The sequence below is a fragment of the Salvia hispanica genome, unplaced genomic scaffold (assembly GCF_023119035.1).
Source record: "Salvia hispanica cultivar TCC Black 2014 unplaced genomic scaffold, UniMelb_Shisp_WGS_1.0 HiC_scaffold_434, whole genome shotgun sequence".
Taxonomy (NCBI): Eukaryota; Viridiplantae; Streptophyta; class Magnoliopsida; order Lamiales; family Lamiaceae; genus Salvia; species Salvia hispanica.
In genome coordinates this window covers 1-25347 of record NW_025952173.1, presented here as the reverse complement: position 1 = coordinate 25347, position 25347 = coordinate 1, and the positions used below count along the sequence as shown (strand labels likewise).

General features: G+C 35.1%; 1 protein-coding gene and 3 pseudogenes across 1 annotated transcript; 2 read left to right on the top strand and 2 right to left on the bottom strand.

The window, feature by feature from the left end:
* Positions 1-907: 907 nt before the first annotated feature.
* On the bottom strand, positions 908-4056 carry LOC125199246 (annotated as a pseudogene).
* A 151-nt stretch (positions 4057-4207) lies between these two features.
* Positions 4208-7497, top strand: LOC125199244 (annotated as a pseudogene).
* Positions 7498-12365: 4868 nt separating this feature from the next.
* On the bottom strand, positions 12366-13222 carry LOC125199243 (annotated as a pseudogene).
* Positions 13223-17353: 4131 nt separating this feature from the next.
* Positions 17354-22366, top strand: LOC125199245 (kinesin-like protein KIN-14R). The gene is made up of 17 exons (XM_048097323.1): positions 17354-17523; positions 17882-17939; positions 18484-18601; positions 18692-18698; positions 18794-18903; positions 18982-19081; positions 19153-19239; positions 19310-19486; positions 19580-19850; positions 19934-20095; positions 20180-20395; positions 20494-20531; positions 20633-20796; positions 20889-21140; positions 21245-21385; positions 21475-21543; positions 21627-22366. Exons 1-17 carry the CDS (start codon positions 17424-17426, stop codon positions 22131-22133), a joined length of 2577 nt encoding a protein of 858 aa, XP_047953280.1. The 5' UTR covers positions 17354-17423; the 3' UTR covers positions 22134-22366.
* Positions 22367-25347: the final 2981 nt, after the last annotated feature.

Here is a 25347-nt window from a genome sequence, read left to right as displayed (position 1 = left end):
AGAGCCCCTTTTCTAAAGGGGCCGGGTTTTAAGAAAATGTTAAGAAAAGTGGTGAAGAAAGTTAGTGGAATGGGGTTCATTGTATATATTAGTTTTAAATGATATGTGAGTGGAATGAGTTAGTGGAATGTGGTTCTTTCCCAATTTATGTAATTATGAATCGGGACTCTTATTCGGGAGACCAAAAATGGAAAAATGGACTCTTATTCATGGACGGAGGAGTATATGTTAAGGACTTGAAGCAATCAAAATCGTAAAATGTCATACATTTAGGAGCAAAATAGGCTTTTGGACATGGCAAATGATCTTTCTATACCACAATTATTTGAAATCTGATTGAACTTAATGCATATTAAATATGAGAGTGGTTCATTGGAGTTAAAAACTTATCTGTTGGAATCACAAAACAAGTCATTTAGTGGCATAAACCAAAAGTTTCCACTTAATAGTTAATATGTTTTCTGCTGTCAATTGATAAATTCTCAAGTTCTTTGTACTACTATTTCACAAATAAAACCACATCAACTGTCAAACTAGTACTCCAAAAAGGCCATAGAACTAAAATTCAATCAACCAAAATTCTTGCATTTGAGTCCTTTAAATACATATAGTACATCAACTTCAACTATCATTATCTCATAAAGATCCATACTGTATTTTCCAGATATGTAAAGGGGAAGAATATGCATTGTACTAGGGCACCCCTATGGGCCTATCCCACCAAAATTTTTTAGTATCGATACAAAAACGCACTCAACCCCTTTTTTTTCTATCTGCAGATCCAAAACATTTTTGATAAATTGTCACAAACGAATGAACAAATTGCAACTCAGTAGTAATATACAAGTTTTTCATATTCACAGCCAGCAAAGCGGGCCATGTGTGAGCTGGAGTTGGCGATCGGACTTTAGTACTTGACAACATGATTCGCAAACCATAGCTCATACATGATCATATGAAAGGCGTCGTGACTAACAGCAAGGGGTTCCAATGGAAGTGCTTTTGGACCTGAAAACGGAGCATCATAAAGTTTAACACGGTCAGATGCTCTACACTCCAAGGTGCAAACCCTAATTGTGCAGAATAGGGGAGGTGAAGACAGACTATTTAAGTCGAACAGTGGAATCGAACCATACCTTGACCAAATTGTTGTGCAGTCTGACAAACTCTTCTTGTGTTATATTCTTCAGAGTTTGCTTAAGCTGATAGACATCTTTCTCCTTGAGTACCACCAAATTTATGCCAATTTAATATGTCATTGAAAGGCAAGTCGTAGTAATTAAAAGTATCACTGCACAAACAATCCACAGTCGATCAAACCAGGTTACGAAGGACATTGAATAATCACAAATATATATTTCATGCTTAATAACAATTAAAGCATCATTATGCACCCCAAAAAATCACATGTTTGTATTCTTCAAATATTTGTTACTGAAATTCTTCATTTTTCTTTTTTGGCATAAGTATTTCTTGTCGAGTCGTACTCCTTTTCTGACAGTAGATTATACATATCCATTTCTATAGTTAGATCTCCATTTTTTAGCACAGCTACATTCTAATCTTATATACCCAAAACCAAACTGGAAAATATAGCAGCTTTAGTGACTTGTCTATGCATGATCCCATTTGTCACAAGAAGGATTGTTGCCTCTGCGTTAGTGAGGTTTTAGCTATTATTGGCATATCAAGATCAGACTACCACTTAAACTTATTATTGGATATGAATTGGTGAGATGGGAAAGGATTAGTTCTCACCAGGTATGCATCCGTAATGATAGAGTCTGCTATAGGGCACTATTGACCTGGGGCCACCAGGGCAAATGCAGAATTTTGTTCTGTAAAATCTCTTTTGATATACAAAATGCCCAGTGGCCCTGTTAATTCTGTTGTTGGAAATGTCAAGTTCAGTATCATTTTCCCATACCGTTTCCAATATGACACGAATCTTGGGAAATTCCTATGCCCCGCCAGAAACCAAGTGTCGTCCTGCAACATATGATGATTAATTTAGCAGCCAAAAGTTTACAAACAGAAAATCAGATTTCATCCAGACAGCAGTATCAGAAAAAAGTCTCCTTTATTATTTTTTTGCTCATGGGGTTTCAAGGCATGAAACATTTTCATTTCACTACAGCCAAGGAGGTTAGTAGCAAATTTCTTAATACTATTACCCTCAAAAGCAGATTGAAAAAAATATTTTATACAAGGTCAAGTCGATAAGTTTAGGGGGCAACAACAAACACCTTAAGAAAGCAGCATAGCAGCAAGTAACCAAAGGATGAAGTGAGGAAGATAAATAGGTCCAGATTTTGAAAGTAAGTACCTATTCTCTATATCATTTCCTCCAGCAGGAAGGGCAAAGGGCTGAAGAACTTGAGGGAGTGCAACATCTTTGTGTGGTATAAACCCAACATCATAGCTAGGAGAGCAAACAACACGAATCGAGTTCTTTATAAGGTTTGGGAGTCCTTCAGTGGCCCTCCACCAACATCATGGCAAGTAACAAAGAAATGATCTGCACCCAGTGTTCTATTCCAATATGGGTACTTGGACATCAATCCCTCCACATAGTCCCGGACAATTCAGTCATATTCTCATATGAGATACCCTGCATGTTATTTTAAAAAGATACATACATCAGCAACCAAAACCCTCAAAATTTATAGTATTGCAGGTAGAGAACACAAGAAGAATGAAAAGCAAAACTATTCAAATTAACCATCCCTAATAACTCAAACCACATGGTAAGCAATTGCACATAAACTTTCCCCCTTCTTAAATGAGTCTGAGTCCCTATAGATAACAAATAATAGCAATAGCAGAGCTGGTGAAATACACATTAGCACTCTGCTTTTATAGCAATGAAACAGATCATGGTGATAAGCTCTAAAGCAGACAATTGAAGTGGAAGGAGATAGGTATTTAACCATGGCGTACACTATCACACTCAAATAACAAGATCATTAAGCATTCTGAGGAACAATTCAAAAGAAGGAACAATATCAGTTTATTCAGGAGGCAACTGGATAAACAATTTCTACGAAAGGAAAAAATGAATTAAGAAACAAGGCAAGAGAAGATAAACTGAGCTCTTAAAATAGAACGCCATCAGAGTGAAGATACATCAATGCAGTTGAAAATTCAACATCTGAATGATCCGCTTTTAGCAAAAAAAATACACAGCATCTACTGAAGAAAAGCGTTCAATAGACTCAATTATGTATCCAGTGATCCGATTTACAAACATTAAAAGCAACCGAATTCCGGGAAAAAAATTCACGAATGTCGGCATACCTTCCTCGCATCTTATGGCGAGATCGGGATGAAGAACAAAACCGCCCGATCTGGATCATCCGTCACAAATTTACTATCCCTAAGATTTTGAAAAAGTATCCTTCGCTCGCATATTTACCAGTCAGCTTCCGCGGCGTCTGGTAATAGGTCTTCGGATCCCCATCGGAGTAGACGTACACCTTAAATCTCTTCAACATCTCCTCATAGTTCAACCTAAAAACCTTCGGCAAATGGTATAAACGGCATCGTCACTCTCATTTCTCTCTCTCTCCACAACCAAACTTTTCTCCGCATTATCACCTTCGCCGTAATCAACATCCTAATAGCAGAAAACGACGAAATTGATCGAATCAAACCGTAAAAAACAGTGAATTCCCGGAATTGCATAAACGCAGAGATGGAAAGAATAGTACCTCGGGCAGGGAGGGGTTTTACGGAGCGGGCGATAGAGGTAGTAGTGGGGAGGATAGGAGAGATGGTGAGTGTAGCGATTTGAGGGGGACGTAAGTGAAGGAAACGAGCGTTACAATAGCGACAGTGAGGAGAGAGCGCCGGAGCGTGCAGACAGCGGCGGAGGAGGTTGCTGCTGGAATTTCGCCGCCGACATTCCGGAGGCGGATGTGGTCGGTGGCGTTCAGTAGCGTAGATTTATTATCTTCTGAAGCTAAACGCGTGAGCTTTAAAGCGACGGTGGCTGAGTTTGGCCGGAGCCAAGAGTGATCGGAGAAGTATTCTGTGTCCCTTCGAATTCGATAACATATCTACATTTGCGGTAAATATGAATACCAAATTTGCAATTAACTTATTTTAAAATAGATAAAATATCGAAAAATATGAAAAATGACTAATAATAATACTCCAATAATAATAGTCCAAAAATCGACAGGAAGAACGACGCGAGTCGAAGTGATATGCCCTGAATTTCCGGCAATGTGGCGTCGCAATCACACCAAGGAGCTCGGATGTATAGCCGGCGCCGATCTGTCGGCTGTCGGCGCCGGAAAGGAAGGATGGCTGGTGGAAAGCCCCAATCTCCTTGTTGCCCTCGACACCAATTCCATCGCCTCGCCAACCGTTCCCTCATCCTCATCCTCAATTGGTCTCAATCGATTAACGTCGGATCCCTTATGGATTCAAATCTGGCTGCAAAGATCAGGCCTGAGCTCCCCCCGATCGAGGCCGAGTACATCTCCGCCATCGAGTGGCTAGTCTTCGATGACGACATCAGAGTTCTCGCCGTCGGCACCTCTGGGGCTATCTTATGATTTTCTCCATCCAAGGTCGTCTCATCCACAGACAGGTCCCATTCACAGACTTTAGTTGTCAATTTTTTTTTTTTGTGGTGTAGATAATTGGATGAGCTATTCGTTTCTCGACGATTTTGGCCGATGTTTGCGCGTTTATGTGTTTCTGTTTGTTGAAATGCTGTGTAATTTTAGTAGTTACATGATCAAATTAGAGCACATCTCATTGCTTGCTTTGAAAATAAGGTGCGTATTACGCTTTTTGTGTGTGTGTTTAGTTTACGTTAGTGAGGCAGATGACCACTTGATCAATGATATTGTGAAGTTACATACTCTCTTGATGTCTACCTTGTATTGAGCTTATGAGGAAATAAATGGTTATCAAGAGTTAAGCTTAAATTGTTTGAATTTTCTGCTGATGGTGTACATTTTGCAGATTGTCAATCCGGAAAGGTTCTTAAGATAAGGGTCCGTGGTATTAACAAGATCTGACTCAAGATACATCGCCCGAGGAGGTTTGCATTGTAATGCCTGGTGTAGTTGGTCGTTTTTATGGATCTGATATTAAGGTACTTCAAATTCGTTGTTGTTTACTTGAGCATCCAACTTTTGTTATGTGCATTTGCTTTGAACCATGCTTGGTATCTGATTTTCTCTTTTGTTGGAGTGATTTCCAGTTTGTTCTTTGTGAAGATGAGATTTTCCCTGATCTTTTCTTCTCTTTGCTCTATGAATGTCTGTTCAAATTGTGTTGTTTACACAACTTTTATGAAATGCAGAGTCTGCTGCAGCAGTGGTTTCAAGAATCAAACTCTCGGCTTTGGGATCAGGATTCCAATGCGTTTCAGGATAGTTCTGGGAACCCAATTAGGAGCCTTCCTTACCAACTATGGAATGTTAGCAAGTATGGAGTATGTGCTGATGCTGCTATAACTGGGGTCATGCCCCCGCTGATGGAAATCCAGGTAGTCATATAGTCAAACCGGTATTGCCTGGAACCTCTATTAGACTATTAGACTTACTATGCAAATCATGTTGATGACTGAAACGATTCTATGCTTCGTGCATAGTACTTATGAAAGCAAAATTCAGTCTCTTGTTTTCTGTTACTTCCTTTAAATGTCTACTTTCCCCAGTTAGAAGTTCTTCCACAATGTGGTGGTTTCTATCTGTCATTTTTGTAATTTCCTGGGAAGTTTCTGAATTTATTCTGGTATTTGAATTCAGCTGATTTTATTGGCAGTCAAGTCACGCTACTATTGTGCAGTCACCATTGGAGATGATGCTGTCATATCAGCATTTAGGTTAGTTAGATTTTGAAATGCTTAACTTATTTTCTTTGGAGTTTTTCCTCTTTCAACCTAAACTTGATATTGCCTTGATTCATGTTTCTTAATTTTATTGGTTGATTTTACTTTCCTGAAGGCTTTCAGTTGACAACAGCAGATCACTTGTGGGAGCTATCTTGTCAAAAGTTGTTCCTGCCACATTTTCAACAATAGCTTCACTGGAAATTGATTTGGCGTAGCGAATCAAACAGTCCTAAAAAGCAGAACCTAAATCTCAACCATTTGCCCGAGGTGAGAAAATTGCATGTAAATTTTGGCTTCTATCTCCAAATCACTATATTTTCTTTGCACTGAAGATAATACTTATCTAATAGTAATGTAAACTATTTGTATAATTTTTTTTATGAGCAAATGAATATAAATTTAAAAGCGGTGCCACGAGGGACTCAAACCCTGGCCAGAGGCATTACCAATCTACCACTTGACCAACTCACACAAACTAACTATTTGCACAATCTTAGTATCTAAGATGGTTGCTGGACTTTTTCTGACAATGTCACTTTGTGACAGCCTCTCCTCTGACTTGTCTGAAAGATCATCCAAGGAAGGGTGAGAAGCTCACACTGTCACCTAGCGGTTCTTTGGCTGCCATTACCGATTCACTTGGGCGTATTTTGCTCTTAGACACTAAGGCTCTTGTTGTTGTGCGTTTATGGAAGGTACCTGACAATTTAACTATGCTATTCTGTTTTCCAGTAAACCCGCCTTATTCCAGAGTTTTAGATAACTATATTCTCGACTCTACCAGTTTGAGCTTCAAGTTCTCTCTACATCATCACCATGTAACATATACTACAACCTTAATTTACTTTCCAGGGATATCGTGATGCAAGCTGTTTATTTGTAGAGATGCTTGCCAGTAAAGATAAAGCTGCCTCACGTCCTGCTTATTATGAACACACAAAAAGTGATTATTGTCTCTGTCTAGCAATCCATGCACCACGGAAAGGAATAGTTGAGGTATATTTCTCTTGAATACTGGCTTTCCTTGTAGATAATTATGATAAAGTCAGTGATGATGAAGCTTTTATCTCAACTACTAATTGATTTATAGCAGGAAGAACCAACATGTATTTTCTATAAAACTCACATTTTCCTCTGCTTTGCAACTGCGTAATACACATGAACACGAAACAACACCACAACACATTCTGCCGTAGTCTTGAACTCTTTCTCTCTAAGGGTGTCGCCATGTTTCATGAATGTGCCTTGTCAGACGAACGTTAATAACTAGTTTCAATTAACCGTGCATAGTACTAATATTTTGGATTCACTTACAAGGTCGGAAGTTACTTACTTTCTCCTCGCAGGTGTGGCAGATGAGAACTGGGCATCGCCTTCTGACCATTCCGTGTCCTAAGGGCACAAAAATTCTGCAACCAACTTACAGATTCAGTTCAGCAACGACATCTTCGTCGTATCTTATGTTCCGCTGGAAGTTTTCTTTTTTAACGGAGACTCTGGTCAAATATCTGTTCTCAATCGATTTCTTCACTAACCTCTTGTATCCAATCAATTTCTTCCTACTGTTTACTTTAGGATGCTTAAATATTGTCTTCGTTTCTAGATCATATACTGTACTTATTTGTTTTAACATTCCTTCTGAAGTTTGGTTGGCCAAATAATTTCCAGTCAGACTAACTAATCTAAACTCATATACAGTACACTATAAACGATGCAAAATCTAGAATAACTTATTGAAAAGTAGTATGCAGATTAATAACTACCCACCAATTTATTTTTAACAAAATCAAGCCAAACATATCAAACCACCCTGTAAATATAAATACAAAATCAAATAAAATCAAATCCATTAGTTAAAAAATTATAAGAACTAATCAATTGGCATTTTATATATTTTTAAAATACTTTTGAAAATACAAAAAATATAATTTTTTAAAAATATATGGGGTATTATGATAAATCTTATTAATCTTACATAGCGTAATTAAGCGATTGATCATCCTAATCTAATGGCTCTAATTGGTCTTAGTATAAAATGAGTTTTAGTTTGATCAATTTCCTCTATATATTAGGTATATACTGCTATTAGTATATATCACAGGAGTGTTAGAAGTGTACCATCTCTTAAAATAACATCATACCATCATTCTTAGCCAATCATTTAATGATCGACCATAAAATATAGTTGTAGGGTCGGATATAATACATAATTAATAATAATTATTTAAAAAATATTTCAAATCATGTAGTTATATCTTCTTATGAATGATATTTTCAGTAGGAATATCTATATTCAACAAAATCTATTCAAAAATTTCTTTAATTTATAATAATAGTACGTAGTAATTAAATGTTTCCCTCTCTGTACATGTATTAAGATTTTTTTCAATCAAACACCTCCCATCATATTTTTACAGCTTATATAAAAAAATTAAGAAAATATTATAAAAATAATAATCACTTGGTAATTTATAACTAATTTTAAAAACTCAATAAATGAAATAAAAGTAAAATGAAATTATGGTTAATAACTTATACTCCATATAATAATTATGGTGATAATAATAATTATGGTGATAACGGGAGAGGATCCCCTACTGTGGGGAAATCACAGCACTAGGTGCTGTGATGTTAAACGACGTAGTTTCGTAACATTTGTTTTATCAATATTCATTGTTTTTAATTAAAGCCGTTTTTTTTTTTTTTCATTGTACATATGACACGTGTTTTGCTATACTGCCTCCACAAAGTAAAATATAGAGGTTATGTGAATTGGAAGCATAATTTATTGAAGTTTGTTTTTATTTTGCATTTTGAAATTTTTGTTAGATTTTTCTTTTACGGCTCTTTTTTTGTAAAAGAAATACCATTCTTTAGATGAAATATAACTAAAATTTGAAATTAGGTACAAATATAGGATTGTATGGGATCAAATCTTTTATTTCTTACTTATATTTTTTAACCTTGATTTAAATTGGTCAATTTATTGAACTATTTTTAAATAAATAGTTATATATTTTTATTATATATATATTAAAAATTATAGCATTATTAAACTAGCTTCTATTCTCTATTAAAAAGGAGTTGTAAAACAGCTAGTTAAAAATTTAACTACCAAAAAATGTTTGCAAATTAGGTTTCCTAAAAAAAAAATTTTACAGCTCTTTTTTGGTACATGTTATTATGGTAATAATACTATAGAGCGGGTTTATATTCTTTTGTTACAGATAAAGTGGTGTAAAATACTACTTAATAGAGTGGCGGATTTGTTCATTTGTTGCTAATTACGCCATCAACATGTATGTTAAAAGAAACCGACTGATTTTATATTTTAATAGGCCGTGATGCCCTATCATCAAATTTTATTACTCCTCGATCCCAAGATAAGTGACCTACTTCTTTTGGGACGGGATTTAAAGAATGGTATTTAAATAAGTTAAAGTGGAGAGAGTAAAGTATGAGAGAGAATAAAGTAGGTGAAGAATAAAGTAAGAGAGATACTTTTTAAAAATGAAAATATGTCACTTATAGTGGACACCCAAAAATGAATACAAGTCACTTATTTTGGACTGGAGAGAGTATTAAATAAAGAAGTGGGGAATAGTTTAATCTATTACGAGTATACCGATTCTACTCCTATTTTTACTGTATCTCTCCCCATTCCTAATGTCTCCTCAATCACTGATTAGTCCTCTAGTTACTCAGATGAAGGCCAAACCATGGGGTGGAGATCGCGGTGGGTCGGAGATCTTGCTGCATTGGGTCGGAGGTCAAAAATGAAGTTTCTCAGGCCTCATCGGACGGCGGTGGGGTCGGTCGACCCCACCGACCCCACTGTCCGTCGTGCAATTATTTGTACACGTGGACGAATAATAAGCTTGCCACATGGCAAAAAAATCGAAAAGACGGCCGGCATATTTTGTACCTATCTGACAATTTTCTTGGAAGCATATATCACAGCTATACATCAATCTATAGATTGTTGTGTAGCGTTTATAATATTGTCGTGTAACGTTTATAATATTCTTGTATAAGTGGTGTCGCGGTGTACTTTTAAGAGTGTTGTCATTTTAACACAAACCTATATCACAATATATAAAAAATTGTGGTATGTACCGTATATGAAAACTATTACCGTTGTTGTATCATATATTAACATATACTCTCTTTGTCGCTAAAATGTATAAACTATTTTCTTATTAGTTCGTCATGAAAAGTATGAACTTTCTAATTTTGGAATTGTGAAACAACACATTACTCCTACACATCATTTTATTTACAACTTATAACTTTAGTTTACACTATCGACTACACTACTAATGATGTGGAGTCCACTCTCCACTAGCACTACTTAACTACTATTTATCTCTCTTTCCTATTTTATCAATTATACATTAAAACTACATACAACCAAATGTTCATATTTTTCAGGACGGAGAGAGTACCAAAACTTTAATATTATCGGTATTTTTGTGGTACGACATATACCGACTTTTGATACTCCACATAAAAATGGAATGTTTCTCTCTTATACTCCCTCCGTCCCCGATTAGGAGTCACACTTTTCCATTTCGATCCGTCCCCAGGTCAGAAAGAGTCACACTTCATTTTTACCATAAACAAGTAAGTAGGTCTCACATTCCACTAACTCAATTCACTCACATTTATTATAAAACCAATATAAAAAATGGGTCCCACATTCCACTAACTTTTTCAACCAACTTTTCATATTTCTTAAAACTCATGTCTCAAAGGTGACTTTAAGGGGATGAGGGAGTACTTTACATAGTTCTTCTCCTATCTCGATACTACTTTACAACTTTTTTCTCTCCCTTTCTCTTTACCTACTTTATTTTCTCATTCTCTCTGTTTTTACCAATTTCTTATTAAAACTCGTATCGCCCACAAATGAGATTTTTTTTCGGACGGAGTTATGGAGAGAGTATTCTTTTACCAACCTAACATTAACAAATTTTTTTACAGACATACATGCAAAAAATTAAAATAATTCTAATAATAATGTTAAGTGATTATAATATTCCCCCTCCTAAAGAATATACACTTTGATTTGCACAAGTTTTATAGTAAATTGATAAAGATTTAAGACATAGAGAAAAAGAATAGATTAAGATTGTAATGAGGCCCAAAAAAAGAGTTGACTCCCTATTATATGCTATTGTGATAAACATATAAGATAAGAAGCCCTAACTTAACCCATAAACCATGGTCATAGCCTCATAGGTAAAGGTTGACTCCCATTTATATGTTATTCCACACTTTTTGTATGAAATCGAATGTGGGGTCGTATCATAATGGAAACATAACTAAATTTAAGTATTCATTTCAACTTCCGTTTCTAAATTTTAATGTCAATTCTAAACAGTTTTGTGTTTGTACAAGTAAATATTCATAAGAGTAATTACATTTTTAGCTTTTATACTTTTTCCGCGACAACATTTCAGGCCCTATATCGAAAATATCATTTGCAAATTCCATACTATATACCACTTGCCTGTTTCGGCTTTTTCACTTTTTAACATATTTTCGGGCAAAAATGCCCCCAAAGCCTAAAGGACATTTTTGCATTACTCTCCAAAAGTAGGTGTATTTTGATATTTAGTTAGTTGGGATTTAACTATAATTTTTGTTTTCTTCGAATAATTTTTGTTTGAATTAGTTATAGTGTACATGGCAAACTAGTAAAAAGAAGGATGTGGCTTAAACCCCTCACAATTTTTTTCTACTTTTTCTTCTTTAATTTTACATATTATGTTTATCCCTTACAAAAAATTTACCCGCAAAAAGTAAATGGTTACAATTGAATGAATGAGAAAGTTTGAATTTTGTGAATGTATAAACTTACAAAGATTAAAAATAATTTTCGAAAAACTTCAAGAAGAAACAAATTACTTGACAATAAAATAGAATAATAACAATATAATATTATTTTTAATCGCTATCACTATACTTTTTAAATATTAATATATTAAAGTAATTGTGCTTAAAAGCCACGACATTTAAAATTTTTTAAAGGATTTTTAAAATGTGAAAACCCCTCCTTTTTTTATAAATCACCATTTTATTTGATTCATCTTAGTTTCAGGGAAAAAGAATATGTGCTTTTTAATAAATTGATTTTTATTAAGTTAAAATCCAATATTAAAACTATGCATAATTTTTATACTATAACGAATCCAAACAAAAATTATTTGAATAAAATATAAATCACGCTTAAATCACCCGAATTAACATAAATATCAAAATAAGTACCTACTTTTGAAGAGTGAGGTACAACAATGCCCTTTAGACTTTTAGAGCGTTTTTGTCCAAGATGTGGTCAAAAAGTGAAAAGCAACTAAACGAGCCATTGGGTAGTATTTTAGGACCGATATGATATTTTGCAAAAATAGTGATCGCAAAGTTTCAACCGTAAGATGAATAAATAGATTCACTCTATTCATAATATCATTTATTATGTCGCTATCGCATCGGCAAACACTGCACATTTATGTATTAGAAAAAAGTGAAACATGTTTACTATTTGTGACGCTGCAACATATACATGAAAATCCCACCAGCTACTGATACATTAAGAGACTCAAATTCTCCAGCCAGGGGAATGCTTACAAGCTCACAATCCCTCCGGCAAAACCGGAGCCCCGCCCCTTTCGTTTCCTAAAACCAGGCACAGCGGAAAATCCTCCATGGACTCTGCAAGATCTTTAGAAAGCTTCATCACCGGGTTTGGGGTCCCCCCTTTGGGTGGATGGCCGGCCAACATCCTCATCTGAAACTCATCTCTGAGATCTCCTACATTTTAACCACCCAAACAACGAATTGAAAGCTGGCTCCCCCCAAGCTCTGAGTGCCTTTTCGTTGAACGGATCACAACAGCCGGGTAGAAGGAAAACACCATCCTGTTGAACAGAGAAATGTTAACAAAATACATGTAAAGAATAAAAAAAATTGATTTTTTTTATGGAAATAAATCCCTTACCCATCTGAATGCTGTTGCAGATCTTACAAGGGGCCTAGGTTTCCGGTCCTGTTTTCAAGAAAATTTCTATTGTTTTCATGTTCATTACATGGTACATAATTAAGGTGATTGTCTGTAATTAGTGAAGCATACCTGGATCCCATCAAGAACTAGAATCCTATGAGGAAATGGAAACAATGTCCGGGAACATCATGCTTGTTGACAATCCGAAAAATTGAAGGGATTCTCATCAAAGAATGACTTCAACAGAATCAACAGACTGGGTACCGGGTATTTTTCTTATCACCCCCGATAACTTCAACTACGTGAACAGCTTTATATTCGATTTCTTCAGGAATAGAACAATTATCCACTACAAACAAGCACTCAATTATAGGTTACCTGATTCTGACATATGAGAGCTTAAATCTCCCTGCAAAAAATAGATTTTCCCTTAACAAAAGTAATTTTCACATTAACAAAGACATATGAGAGCTGTAAACTACTTAGATAAGATGTAATTTTCACATTAACAAAGCATCCCCAAAAAGGGAGTAATGGAGCAAACTGAGAAATGGTCTGCATTAACGCCAACACTCTAGCAACAAAGATAACCTCAACTCTCAAGACTTTTAAACACTAACTTTTATTTTAATTCATTTGAGGGTGCAGAAAACCCCGGTGAATGCAAAGCCTCCTAGGAAAAATTTTTACAGGCACCAAAAAAACCCCCAATAATGAAAGCAAGGTAGAATTAACAAGCAGCACATATACATGATAGAATTTTAGAAACAAAAAAAGCCCAAAAACCCCCAAAACACTGACATTGTTCAATAAGTCTAATAATCCTTGACTATTGGGCTTTTCCTTTTTCATTTTTTAAAAACACAGTTTATAGACTCAACACCTGGTGAATTAAACAAATGCTATAGTAGACTTTGAGATAAGCACATGGATATGTTGTGATTGTTTGCATATAGATAGGATAAATGCAGGGTGAATTTTTTCCCGGAAACAAAAAACAAAATATAAATAGCAATCGATAAAAAAGAAGAATTTAAGGGGAGAAAATGAAGTCACCTTAGAGGAGTAGTCCCAAACGAGAACCATCCAAAGATGGCGATACGAGGACTCCCAAGCTTCACAATTTTAAAAAAGGGTTGGACGTGCTTAAAAGGAATTCACATTTAGGTAAAGAAAACGCCTTCTTTGAGGCATTTTCAGAACACCTTCGTCTCAAATTTACGTGGCGTGGCGGGTTCTTGGCCTTGAATTTGGGGGAAGTGAAAACAGAATTGAAAAATTTTGTTCGAATTGCATTTTTGTGTGTACTGAGATGTTTTTTGGGGAAGGTTTTTCGTTTTTAAAAGTTAAAACGGTTTGGTCGTTGGTTTAGACTCTAGATATCTTGATTTTTCTTTTTAAATTCCTATCTTTTCCTTTTTTCAAATAAATAAAGGGAAAAAAAAAAAGTTAGAAACCCCAACAAAATCAAAAAAAAATATTGAAAACTTGTATACAAACAAAATTGTTTAACCGAAAATAGCTCCTTTTGTACACATTTTTACATGAAAAAAAATTTTCCCTCCTCCCAAAAAGATATCACACCAAGAAAAAGGTTTTTAAGAGATTTTATTTTATATTTAAATGGAGAGAAAATATATTTTTTATTTATGTGAGAGAACCCCAAAAACTAAAAAGGATATTTTGGTAAAAATAAAAAAAAAAATGCGCATTATGATTTAAATAGATAAGTAGTAAAATAGTTGCTTTATTGGAATAATACAAAACATTAGAGAGACAATTTTCACAATAAGTTACTCATCTAAATACTCCATTTCCTAAAAACCCCCTTTCAAAGTGATAAATGGATCTCACTTTAAAGAAAAGAAAATCTATGTCTTATATAAACTCACTTTTCTCTATACTATTTGGAAAACTATACGATTAAATAATTGTGTTAAATTTATTATTTCAAAAAATTAACAATAAAAGGGGGTTTAATTTTTTTTCCTACTCCATAAAATTAAAAAGTTATTTTTATTTTCTTTTTTTTTCTTTTTTTAATTATTTAGATTTTAATAACACTAAAAAATATCAATTTATATACTATAAAAAATGATTATGAATTAAATCAAATTTCAAAAGGTCAATAATATTATCTCAACACAAAAGATTTACATATAAAAGGTATAATTTTTACTTACTCCATAAAATATAAAATGTTATTTTTTCTTTTTATTTTCTTTTATTAAAATATTTAGATTTTAATAACACTAACGATTTACGCCTTATATACAAAACTAGTGTTAGGCCATTGCTATCGAATATAAAATATTTTTTTTTTTTATTAATTAGACATTTGAATAATTCAAATAAAATAAAAAATAACATCTTACATAAAATTAAAAAATAAAATATAATATGGTATAGTCACAATATGTTAGATAATTATAGATATAAAATTAAATAAGTTTTAAATTTCATGAAAATATTTGTTAATTAAAACACTTATATCAGTCTTTATAATAAAGAAAATTACCATCCTTAACACATACACACTTTAATATTAAAATACTATCAATATTCAATTGATATAAATATTTATTATACAACTAAAAAATATAATTAGGACTATGATATTGCTAAAAATAAAATAAAATAATGAACAATAAAAACACACATATATAAACATTAGAATAATAAAATAAAAGTTAGTAAGTCATGAAAATAGAGAACATATATAGTAAAACACAAACCACATCTCCCGTGCCTTATTTTTCTTCTTAATCTCTAAATTGACGATTTATGTTGTATGCATGTGCGTAGATACAAATGTGATATTTTATGATTTTTGTCTTTGTTGCTTTTTTCGCATTTGTTGACTTTAGGTGTTTTTTGATGAAAATTAGTATGAAAGTGACAAGTTGACGGAAATGTCTTATTGTAGGTTCAAAATATTATAGATAGTCAACAACTTATGTGGTTTCTTTATTTGTAAAAACAAAAATATTGTAGCCTAGACGGTAAAAATAAAACAAATTAACATGAAGAAAATACTTAAATATGAACTAATAATATCACTAAAATAGAATGATCTTCAAAATAGGATTTAAAAGTGTTATTTGCCTTTTATCATCTTTTGCACAACTCTCTCCATTACCTCCGATTTCCTCTTTGGCTCTTGTCTTTCATTCTCCACATGACACATGTTCCGCCTCATTTACGGTTTCCACAATGATAGAACATGTATTTATAGACAAAGATCACCAACAATGTCTAAAACCTTTCAAATGCAACTATACACAACATTTATCTAGCTAATGGAGTAAATAGTAATTAAACAAATATTAATTTATGATATAAATAAAAAAAAAAACGTTAGAAATCATTGGTATAATCATATTCAATCCATACTCTTAATTGATTATTATTCCTCGTCGCAATAAGAGTCCGTTTTTTTTTTAAATCAGTTGAATAAGAGTCTGGTTTCCCACTTTACATAAATGGTAATAGAGTCTAAACTTTTTATTTCATTCACTCATTTCTTTAAAATAATAGTATGTCAAGTGGCCATATTCCACTAACTTTTTCCCACTTTTTTAAACTTTTTTAAAAAATTGTCTATTCTAAATGACTCTAACGACGGCGGATGGAGTATTAAGCAATTGACGTCTAAGATATGGACTATAGTATAAGTCATTCACTAAATTGTGAGTAAATAATTGAAATTATCTTTGACTATGTGTTTGAAAATAATGCATAATTAAATTATTAGATGAAAAAATTAAGGTAATTTAATGCCACACCCTAATAGGCGGTTACATCATTTGGTCAAATTCCAATAGAATACTACTTTACCATCAAATGAAGTGAATTAAAAGTAATCAATGAGAATAATCATTGTAACTGCTACATTAAAATTTTTAAATATTACATTTATATCTATGGCCAAAATAGTTGTTAAAATAAAACTCCATTTTATATATGTATAGATAGATATGATTAAGTAGAATTTGATCAAACTTCACATGTAAATAAATATAATCTCAATATAAAAATAATGGCAAAATTTTCATCATCAAATAAGTCATATATTATAATGTTTGTTACTGTAAAAATATCTATTGCGAATTGTTATTATAGGCGCTATAATGTTTTTATTTTATTTTAATTAGATTGTATATAATGACTTTTTTTTGGAGATATTAAAAATCAATTTGTTTCAACAAAAACATTAGTCATTCGATCCTAGCGCTTACCAAAGTTAATTTGTTAATCGGTCCCTGTATTTTAGTTAATCACATCGTTCCCCATTTTTCAAATTCTACTTTAGTCCAAACACCCCAGAAAGAGTAACGGTCATATAATTTGAATCAAATTCAAACGCATCCGAAAACAGTCAAAACACAGACAAAGGCGCACTCAAATTGCGAAAGAAACGCCATTTCCCTAATCAAAAATCAGAAAACCCCAATTCCCGAATTCGAAAATGGAACAAAATGATGACTTCAATTGTTCAATGACAATCAAGAAATTCGCAATTCTTCCACCGGTTTCGATTTGGGAGAAGCACAGAATTCGACTCAAGACATGGAAGAAGACGAAAAGGAAGAGTCTGTGGCTGATCTAATGGTTTGGGATTCTTGTGCGAGATTAATCCCTAACGGCTTCACAGTTTCTTATCCTACAGGTACGCCCTCTAGATGTTTTTGAAATTGTTTCAAACAATATCAAGATTAGGGTTTTGTTCTCTGAAGAATACTAGTTCCTTTTCTAGAAACATCTATCTTTCTTTGAAGTAAAGATTTGGGAAATGTGGCTTTGTTTTTTTGTCTGATGTTAAATAGTGTTTTTGTTTTGCTATTCTTTAATGAGGAAATGAGAAGTTTGAAGATGAGGGAATAAATTCAAGATCTCTTCCTTCTTCCCTTTTTGAACATATAAATAGAGGGAAATTCATGAAAAATCGTTTTTTGTTCATGTTAATGCCTTCTGAAACTGCTAGATTGTTTTTTTTTTTTACTAAAGCTCATTTCTTTGTTGATCAGATGAAATTATGCTCTTTGTCAATGCTGGTTCCATGACATCGCTGAAATCAGACTCGGGGTTGAATTTACAGCAGACAATTTTATGAAGGCGGAGATGCATTTCAAACAGAGGATTTCATCTCCGAGGGGGGGAGATTGTTCGTTCGTTTATCAGTCTGGACTCGGGAAAATTCAGCTACAGCTTTGAGAATTTTCCGACTGGGATTATTTCATCGATCTCCATTTTTTTGAAATTATTAATGTCAATGGCCCCAAAGGAATGAGGGTGTTCAATGTTTTCATGCAAGACGAAAAGGCAAAGGGGGCTTGTCGATATTCACTGTCTTACATGAGAAAATTTCAAGTATTTGTGCCTGTAGTTTACAGTCAAGTTTGTTCACAATGCAGATTTTGTCTGAAATTTTATATCTTCTCCATTGTGGGGTTCAACAAACCTTTGCAAGTCATTGGTGCTCGAAACTGCTGTTAAGGATGATGGGATTCTTCGGTTAAGGTTTGAAGGGGGATTCGGGAATCCAATAGTTAGTGGAATCTTGTAAGGAGAGCGCCTAAAAGCTCAGGTATTTTGTTCTGTACCTAAATGTTTCTATCTGGTGGGAAAGTTTAGAAGATAACTATGAATGTTCAAGCATTTTGTCATTGGTTGCAGTCCCTCAGCCAACTCATGAGTACTTTACGTGTTCAAATTGTTCTACTCAGATAGAATATCCTTCACCTCAGGTAAGTTGTGAATAAACATGTTTGTAGATTTCAGAAAAAGCTATCCTTCAATTATCTTTATATTTATAATTGTACTATTTGGATACATACTCCCTAGGTAAGAATTGGTTAGGATTGTTGTCACATTTGTGAACTTATGGTAATTTGTGTCACTTAAGATTCTGTGATCCAATTTTGTCAAATTTTCGGTAGACAAAACTCTAGAGGAGCAAGCCACAAAGCTTAGGGACCTTGCAAGCAAGTATGAGCACGACAAGGAATCTTGGACCAAGGCGATCAGCGACTTAGAACAGAAAGTAAAGGTTTGTCGACGCTTCCATATTAATACAGTGCAGAAAAATATATTGTATTGTATGAAGCAAGCTGATTTTTTTTTGCAGATCATGAAACAAGAACATTCGGAGCTTTCTCGTGAAGCACATGAATGTGCAGACTCCATTCCTGACTTGAATAAAATGGTTTTTGCAGTTCAGGCACTTGGTACGTTTTAGAACAACATCAAATAACCTATTATGTGAGATGCGTATAACATAATCCGACTCATTATGCAGTTGAACAGTGTGAAGATCTCAAATTTAAGTACAATGATGAGCAAATGAAGAGGCGGAAGCTCCACAATCAGTTGCAGGAGACCAAAGGTTAGCTTGTGATACCTCTTATCATGTATCTTAGATTTGAATCTGTTCTCAAAATTTAGCTGTGTATCAGGGAATATCAGGGTTTTTTGTCGTTGCCGTCCCTTAAGCAAGTCTGAGGTCGTAGCTGGGTGTGCATCAGTGATGGACTTTGATGCTGCTAATGATGGAGATCTTGGTATTGCAGCAAATGGCTCCAACAAAAAGAGTTTCAAGTTTGATCGTGTTTACACTCCCAAAGATGATCAAGGTGGGCACTTCCTATTATATTTTTGGGTTTTGGAGGAAAATATCATTCTAACACAATATCTAAATTCTTACCTCCTGTTTTCAACATGAGCAGTTGATGTGTTTGCCGATGCTGCACCCATGGTGGTTTCTGTTTTAGATGGATATAATGTTTGTATATTTGCGTATGGACAAACTGGAACAGGCAAGACATTCACAATGGAGGGTACTGAGGAGAATCGAGGAGTCAATTATCGGACCCTGGAAGAACTGTTCAAGATTGCCAATGAGAGAACTGAAACAAACACTTACAACATTTCAGTTAGTGTGCTTGAAGTTTACAATGAACAGATAAGGGATTTGCTGGCTATAGAAACATCCAAGAAGTTAGTTGTTTTCTTCCCATAAATTGAACAATTTTGGAAAGTATAGTTACACAATTAACATACTAATTGTGGAATGATTCTAGATTGGAGATAAAGCAAGCTTCTGAAGGATCACATCATATTCCTGGAATTGTTGAAGCCAAAGTGGAAAATATCCAACAAGTTTGGAATGTTCTACAAGCAGGAAGTAGCGCTCGGGCTGTTGGATCGAATAATGTGAACGAGCACAGCAGTCGATCTCACTGGTAATGCCTTTTGCAGACTTTTAGTTTCTTTATTCCCTGTTATCTATAAGGTCTCATCTCTCTCTCTTTTTTCACACATTTCAGCATGCTCTGTATTATGGTAAGGAGCAAAAATCTAATTACTGGAGAGTGCACGAAAAGCAAACTTTGGCTTGTGGACTTAGCAGGAAGCGAGAGGCTTGCAAAAACTGACGTGCAAGGTGACCGACTTAAAGAAGCTCAGAACATTAACAGGTCGCTCTCTGCTCTTGGAGACGTAATATCTGCTCTTGCAAATAAAAGCAGCCACATACCATACAGGTTGATGAAGTAACAGACAGCCCTTCTCATTTTGCTCTTAGTTATTACACCTTTATATATGAAACCTGACTTTGGTATCTAATTGTTGCAACATTCAGGAACTCGAAGCTGACTCATTTACTGCAGGATTCATTAGGTAAACTTAAATGGTTCATCAGATTGTATAAACTCCACGTAGCTACGAGGATAGATTTCCCATTCTCTTGTACAATTACATAATGTATCTCTTGTTTGCAGGTGGTGACTCAAAAACATTGATGTTTGTACAAATTAGTCCCTCAGATAAAGATCTAAGCGAGACTCTGAGTTCACTTAATTTTGCAACCCGAGTCAGAGGGGTAGAGTTGGGTCCTGCTAGAAAACAAGTTGATACAACTGAGCTCCAGAAGATGAAAACAATGGTATGCTATTCAGAAAGATCAAATTTAGTATAGAATGAGTGCATGCTTTTAAAACAATCTCTTGAATCGATTCCGTCTATTTCTTGATGCAGCTTGAGAAAGCACGACTGGAATGTAAGTCCAAAGACGAATCCTTGAAAAGGCTTGAAGAAAATCTACATAACCTAGAGAGTAAAGCTAAGGGAAAGGATCAGTTCTACAAAACCCAATTGGAAAAACTAAAAGAGTTGGAGGGTCAAGTAGAGTTGAAGTCATCACTGCAATGCCAATCCGAGAAACAGGTTTCACATCTTTCGGAGAAGCTAAAGGGGAAAGAAGAATCATGTTCCAGACTTCAACAGAAGGTAGAGATATCGACTTTTATGTGCATACCCACTCTGCTCAGGTAAGGTAAACTTGGAAATCATGAAAATTAATCCATCTATCGGTTTCCTCGTGTTTGTTGAAGGTCGTGGAGTTGGAGAACAAGCTGAAAGAGAAAGACGAAAATCATTCTACAACATACCAAATTAAGGTTAATGATCTTGAGAAGAAGTTGAGAGAACAAATGCAACAATCTGAGTCCAATTCTCAAACACTTGAACATAAGGTTCTTGCTCTTGTTTTTACATAAATAAAACATGCAGTATTGTTTCGAAGAAAAGTCACATGTATAATTGGAAGTTCTATCATGATTAGGTCAAAGAGCTCGAAAGAAAGTTGACAGAACGGGAAGAAAATGCAGAGTGTCTCTCCCTGAGGCAAACGGTACTCACAACATTCGTAGCTTGTAACGAGCCTGTGGATGCACGTTCACTGCTAACATTATTATTTATATGTGATTATTGCAGATTAAAGAACTCGAAGACAAACTGAGAGAGAAAGAACAGCAGCCGGTGAAAGAGGAGATGACAAATGAAACTGAGCATCGCATTCTAAGAAGTTTGAGTCTAGCAAACCGCAGAGGCAGTCACGGCTCTGCTATGGCCAAGGAGAATGACAATCTCCATGAGGTCAGAAGGAAGAGATTATCAAGAAACAGTGAAGTTGGAGTTACACCTCCGGTGAGCGACCACCACGCCAAGGAGAATGACAATCTCCATGAGGTCAGGAGGAAGAGATTATCTAGAAACAGTGAAGTTGAGAATAATGGTGCAGTTCCACCTCCGGTGAGCGACCACCGCGTCTACAAAAGCAGGCGTTCAGATCCTCCAAAGCCTGCTGCGGCTGGAGTTTCAAGAGTGACGAAGCCATCCATTGCGGTGCAGAGGCCCGTTGCACGTGTGAAGACGACAAGAGATGCAGCAGTCCAGGGGATCAAGGAGAAGGACAGCAAGAAAAGAATGTGGACCAGATAGCGAACTAAGTAATGCCGCATTGCTTCTCTAACTCACAAATTGACATCCTGATGCCTGCCTTGGTAGTGTGTGTGTGCATGTTTCAAAGCTGTAATATTAGTGAGTTTGTCTACCAAATCAGTATCTATATCATATAGTACCAAATTGCTGATTAGTGAGTTGTTTTCGTGTTGTTTGTCTTCCGCTAAAACACTTTTTGGCAAGATTTATATAGTTAGTGCCCGTTCAAATGATTTTTATTATTAATATCATTCATAGGATAAACTTTTCCATAACTTTTGTTCATTTTCACTTCAAAAACACTAGACACTGAATAAGCAATGTTTTTTCAAGTTTGGAGAAGCTCAAAATGAAATAAGCTGTTTCTTGAAAATTCAGTTTCCTTTGTAGTAAGAAATTTCCTGGAAAAATGGATGGAAAAATTGTGAGCTAGACCATCTCCAATCCAACAAATACACAACCATAAATGCGAATTGCAAAATTAGAAGGGGCAAAGTAATTAAAGTCGGGTGAAAAAACCGTTGAAGATGTGAAAAAACGAAAAAAAAATTAAAAAAGAGTGAACTATAAAAAAAAAATGTGCACCTTTTCGGTAGATTTAATCACAATTCACGTACTTTACACTATTTTCGTAAGAAAGGAGTAAAAAAATGGGAAAATAGCCACAAGTGACTGACTTATTTTCAACATGTATTTTGATAAAATGAATATAAATAGTTAAAGTGAAGAGAAAATAAGACAAGATGAGAGAATAATGTAGAGAAATCCAACTTATATATTATTCTTTCTCTTACTTTACATTCTCTCCACTTCAGCTATTTATTAGAGTGTCCATAATAGGTGGGCCGCAGCGGCCGCCGGCTCTGTGTCCATCTATTGCTGGACGTGCAAGAGGCGTGACGGGCTGGGGAGGAAGGGTGCAAGCCGCATTTGCGGCGAGGAAGCGGCGGTGGGGTCGAGGGAGCGACGACAGCCGAGAGCTATGGCTTTTTTATTTTTATTTTTTAAAAATCTTTATCTATAAATAATCTATTCCCAATTCATTTTTTTCATTCCATTCTATTCTATTGATTTTTGTGCAATTAATTTTGTTCCCGTCTAATTAAAATATACCAATAATTGATAAAATAATGTGATTTTTGGTTGTGGCGTGACCACTATTGGGTTGGACAAGTTTTGTGGTTAAGGAAGAGTTTTTGTGGCTGTGCCTTGGGTGGATTTGTGACTGTGCACTCTATTGTGGACACTCTTACTTTCTCCAACACACTCAAAATGTCCACATTCTTGAATGACACGGGATTTTTGAAGAAGTTGTTAGGTTGTACATATTCTTGAGTTGCACGGAATTTTAGGAGAAATTGTTAGATGGTGGATTAAGTAAAGAGAAAAAGGTGGTGAATTAAGTAGAGAGAAAAATATAGTTGAATATTTTAATAAAGCGAGTGAATGATTTAATTTAAAAATATAGAAAGTTGACCTTTTAAGTGGGATAAACTGAAAAGAAAAAATGAGCATCTTGAATTAGACGTGAGATATCATTTTTCCCAATAGCCCCAAAAAAGAAATATATATATATATATATATATATATATATATATATATATATATATATATATATATATATATATATCAACCACATGGACAGGGACATAAGTATAAAAGTTCGATATTGAAAAGTGTATTATTAAATGACTTTTTTTTGTTGTTCACTATAAAAAGAGGTATGGAGATGAAGCATTGGATTAAATAGCGATGGAAACACTATATGATGTTTGGGCCCGCCCAATTTGATTATTGAGCTTTTTTCATTGGAATCTAAAAATATAAAACTACGTTACTTGGCGGTCCAGTTTCTAGTTCAATTTAACATGGTTTTGTGACATGTTTATACTCCCTCCGTTTATAAAATATTGTCCAGATTTAATTCGGTATGAACTTTAAGAAATGTGAAAAAAAATGAGTTAAAAAAGTTAATGGAACAGTGATCCTACATTTATATATTAGTTTTATAATAAAATTTGAGCTTAAAAAGTTGGTGGAAAGTAGGGTCCATTTACTAAAAATAGAAAAAAGCAGAATGGACAACTTTTCACGGACAGATCAAAATAGTAAAACTGGACAATATTTCACGGACGGATGGAGCATTAGGCCATCCGCAACGCTATCTCTTATCCGTCTCTTAACCGTCTCATCTCTTGACTATTCATGGGTCCCACTGTACTTTTCAAATTTCTCATCTCTTAACTAAGAGACAAAGACCTGCAACCCTCCATCTCTTAACCATCTCTTAACTATCCATTCAATTTCATTTTTTATTTTTAATTCCAACAAATTCAATTAATAAAAACACACTTCATTAAAATAAAATAAATATTACAACTTAAAAGCCTAAAAAATAGAAAAAAATACATAATTTAAAATCCTAAAAAATAAAAAAAGTACATAATTTAAAATCCTAAAAAATAAAAAAACTACTCCGCCGGCGAATCATCATCCCCCGAAGTCGGTGGTACAACTATACCAAGTTAAGCTCTCATATACTCAATTCCGGCCATATGGGCTGCAACTTGGCCAGGATTTATTTTTGAGAGGTCCGCCATCGTGGCGACTAGGTACATGGATATTAGGGTGTGCGAGCCCGTGCCCGTGCCGGAGCCCGAGCCCGAGCCCGCCTGGCTTGGTCCGCCGCGGCCCATCCCTCTCGCTCTCGCTCTCCCCCTGGCTCTAGCCGCCTTCGCCGCCTTGGTCCCTTGCGGCCGACGTCGTGCACCGGAAGAAGACCCCCCTGCATCATCGGTTGGCGTGCCCTCACGTGAGGTGTTGTCTTCGCCGCCATCACTTGACGAGTAGTGGCCACGCTTCGTGCGTTTCGAGCCCGAGGCCGACTCGACACCGCCAGCCCACCTGTCAAGGTGGTGGACTTGCGACCAAACATCGACAAGCTTGAAATCTTTGCCGACGTCGTCTTTGAAGACCCGCAACGCCGCTCTCAGAATGTCGGCTCCACTGGCTCCGCTCTGATAATTCGCCTCTTCTCCCCTGTATATCGCGCAAAAATTTTTGACATCTTTGTCGGTTCGGTCCCAATGACTGCGGAGCATCTTCACGTTGCGGGGAACGGTATTCGTCGGCCTTCGGGCGTTGTAAAGTTCGGTGACTTTTTCCCAAAAGCACTTGTGGGTTTGTTGATTCCCGACAACAGGATTGTACGAGA

Excerpts from the sequence above, each read along its gene's own strand:
- LOC125199245 (XM_048097323.1), top strand. The coding sequence starts at position 17,424 with ATGGAAGAAGACGAAAAGGAAGAGTCTGTGGCTGATCTAATGGTTTGG. Across the intron at positions 19,240-19,309 it reads TCAGTTGCAGGAGACCAAAG|GGAATATCAGGGTTTTTTGT; the intron begins GTTAGCTTGTGA and ends GCTGTGTATCAG. Across the intron at positions 20,396-20,493 it reads AGCAGCCACATACCATACAG|GAACTCGAAGCTGACTCATT; the intron begins GTTGATGAAGTA and ends TGCAACATTCAG.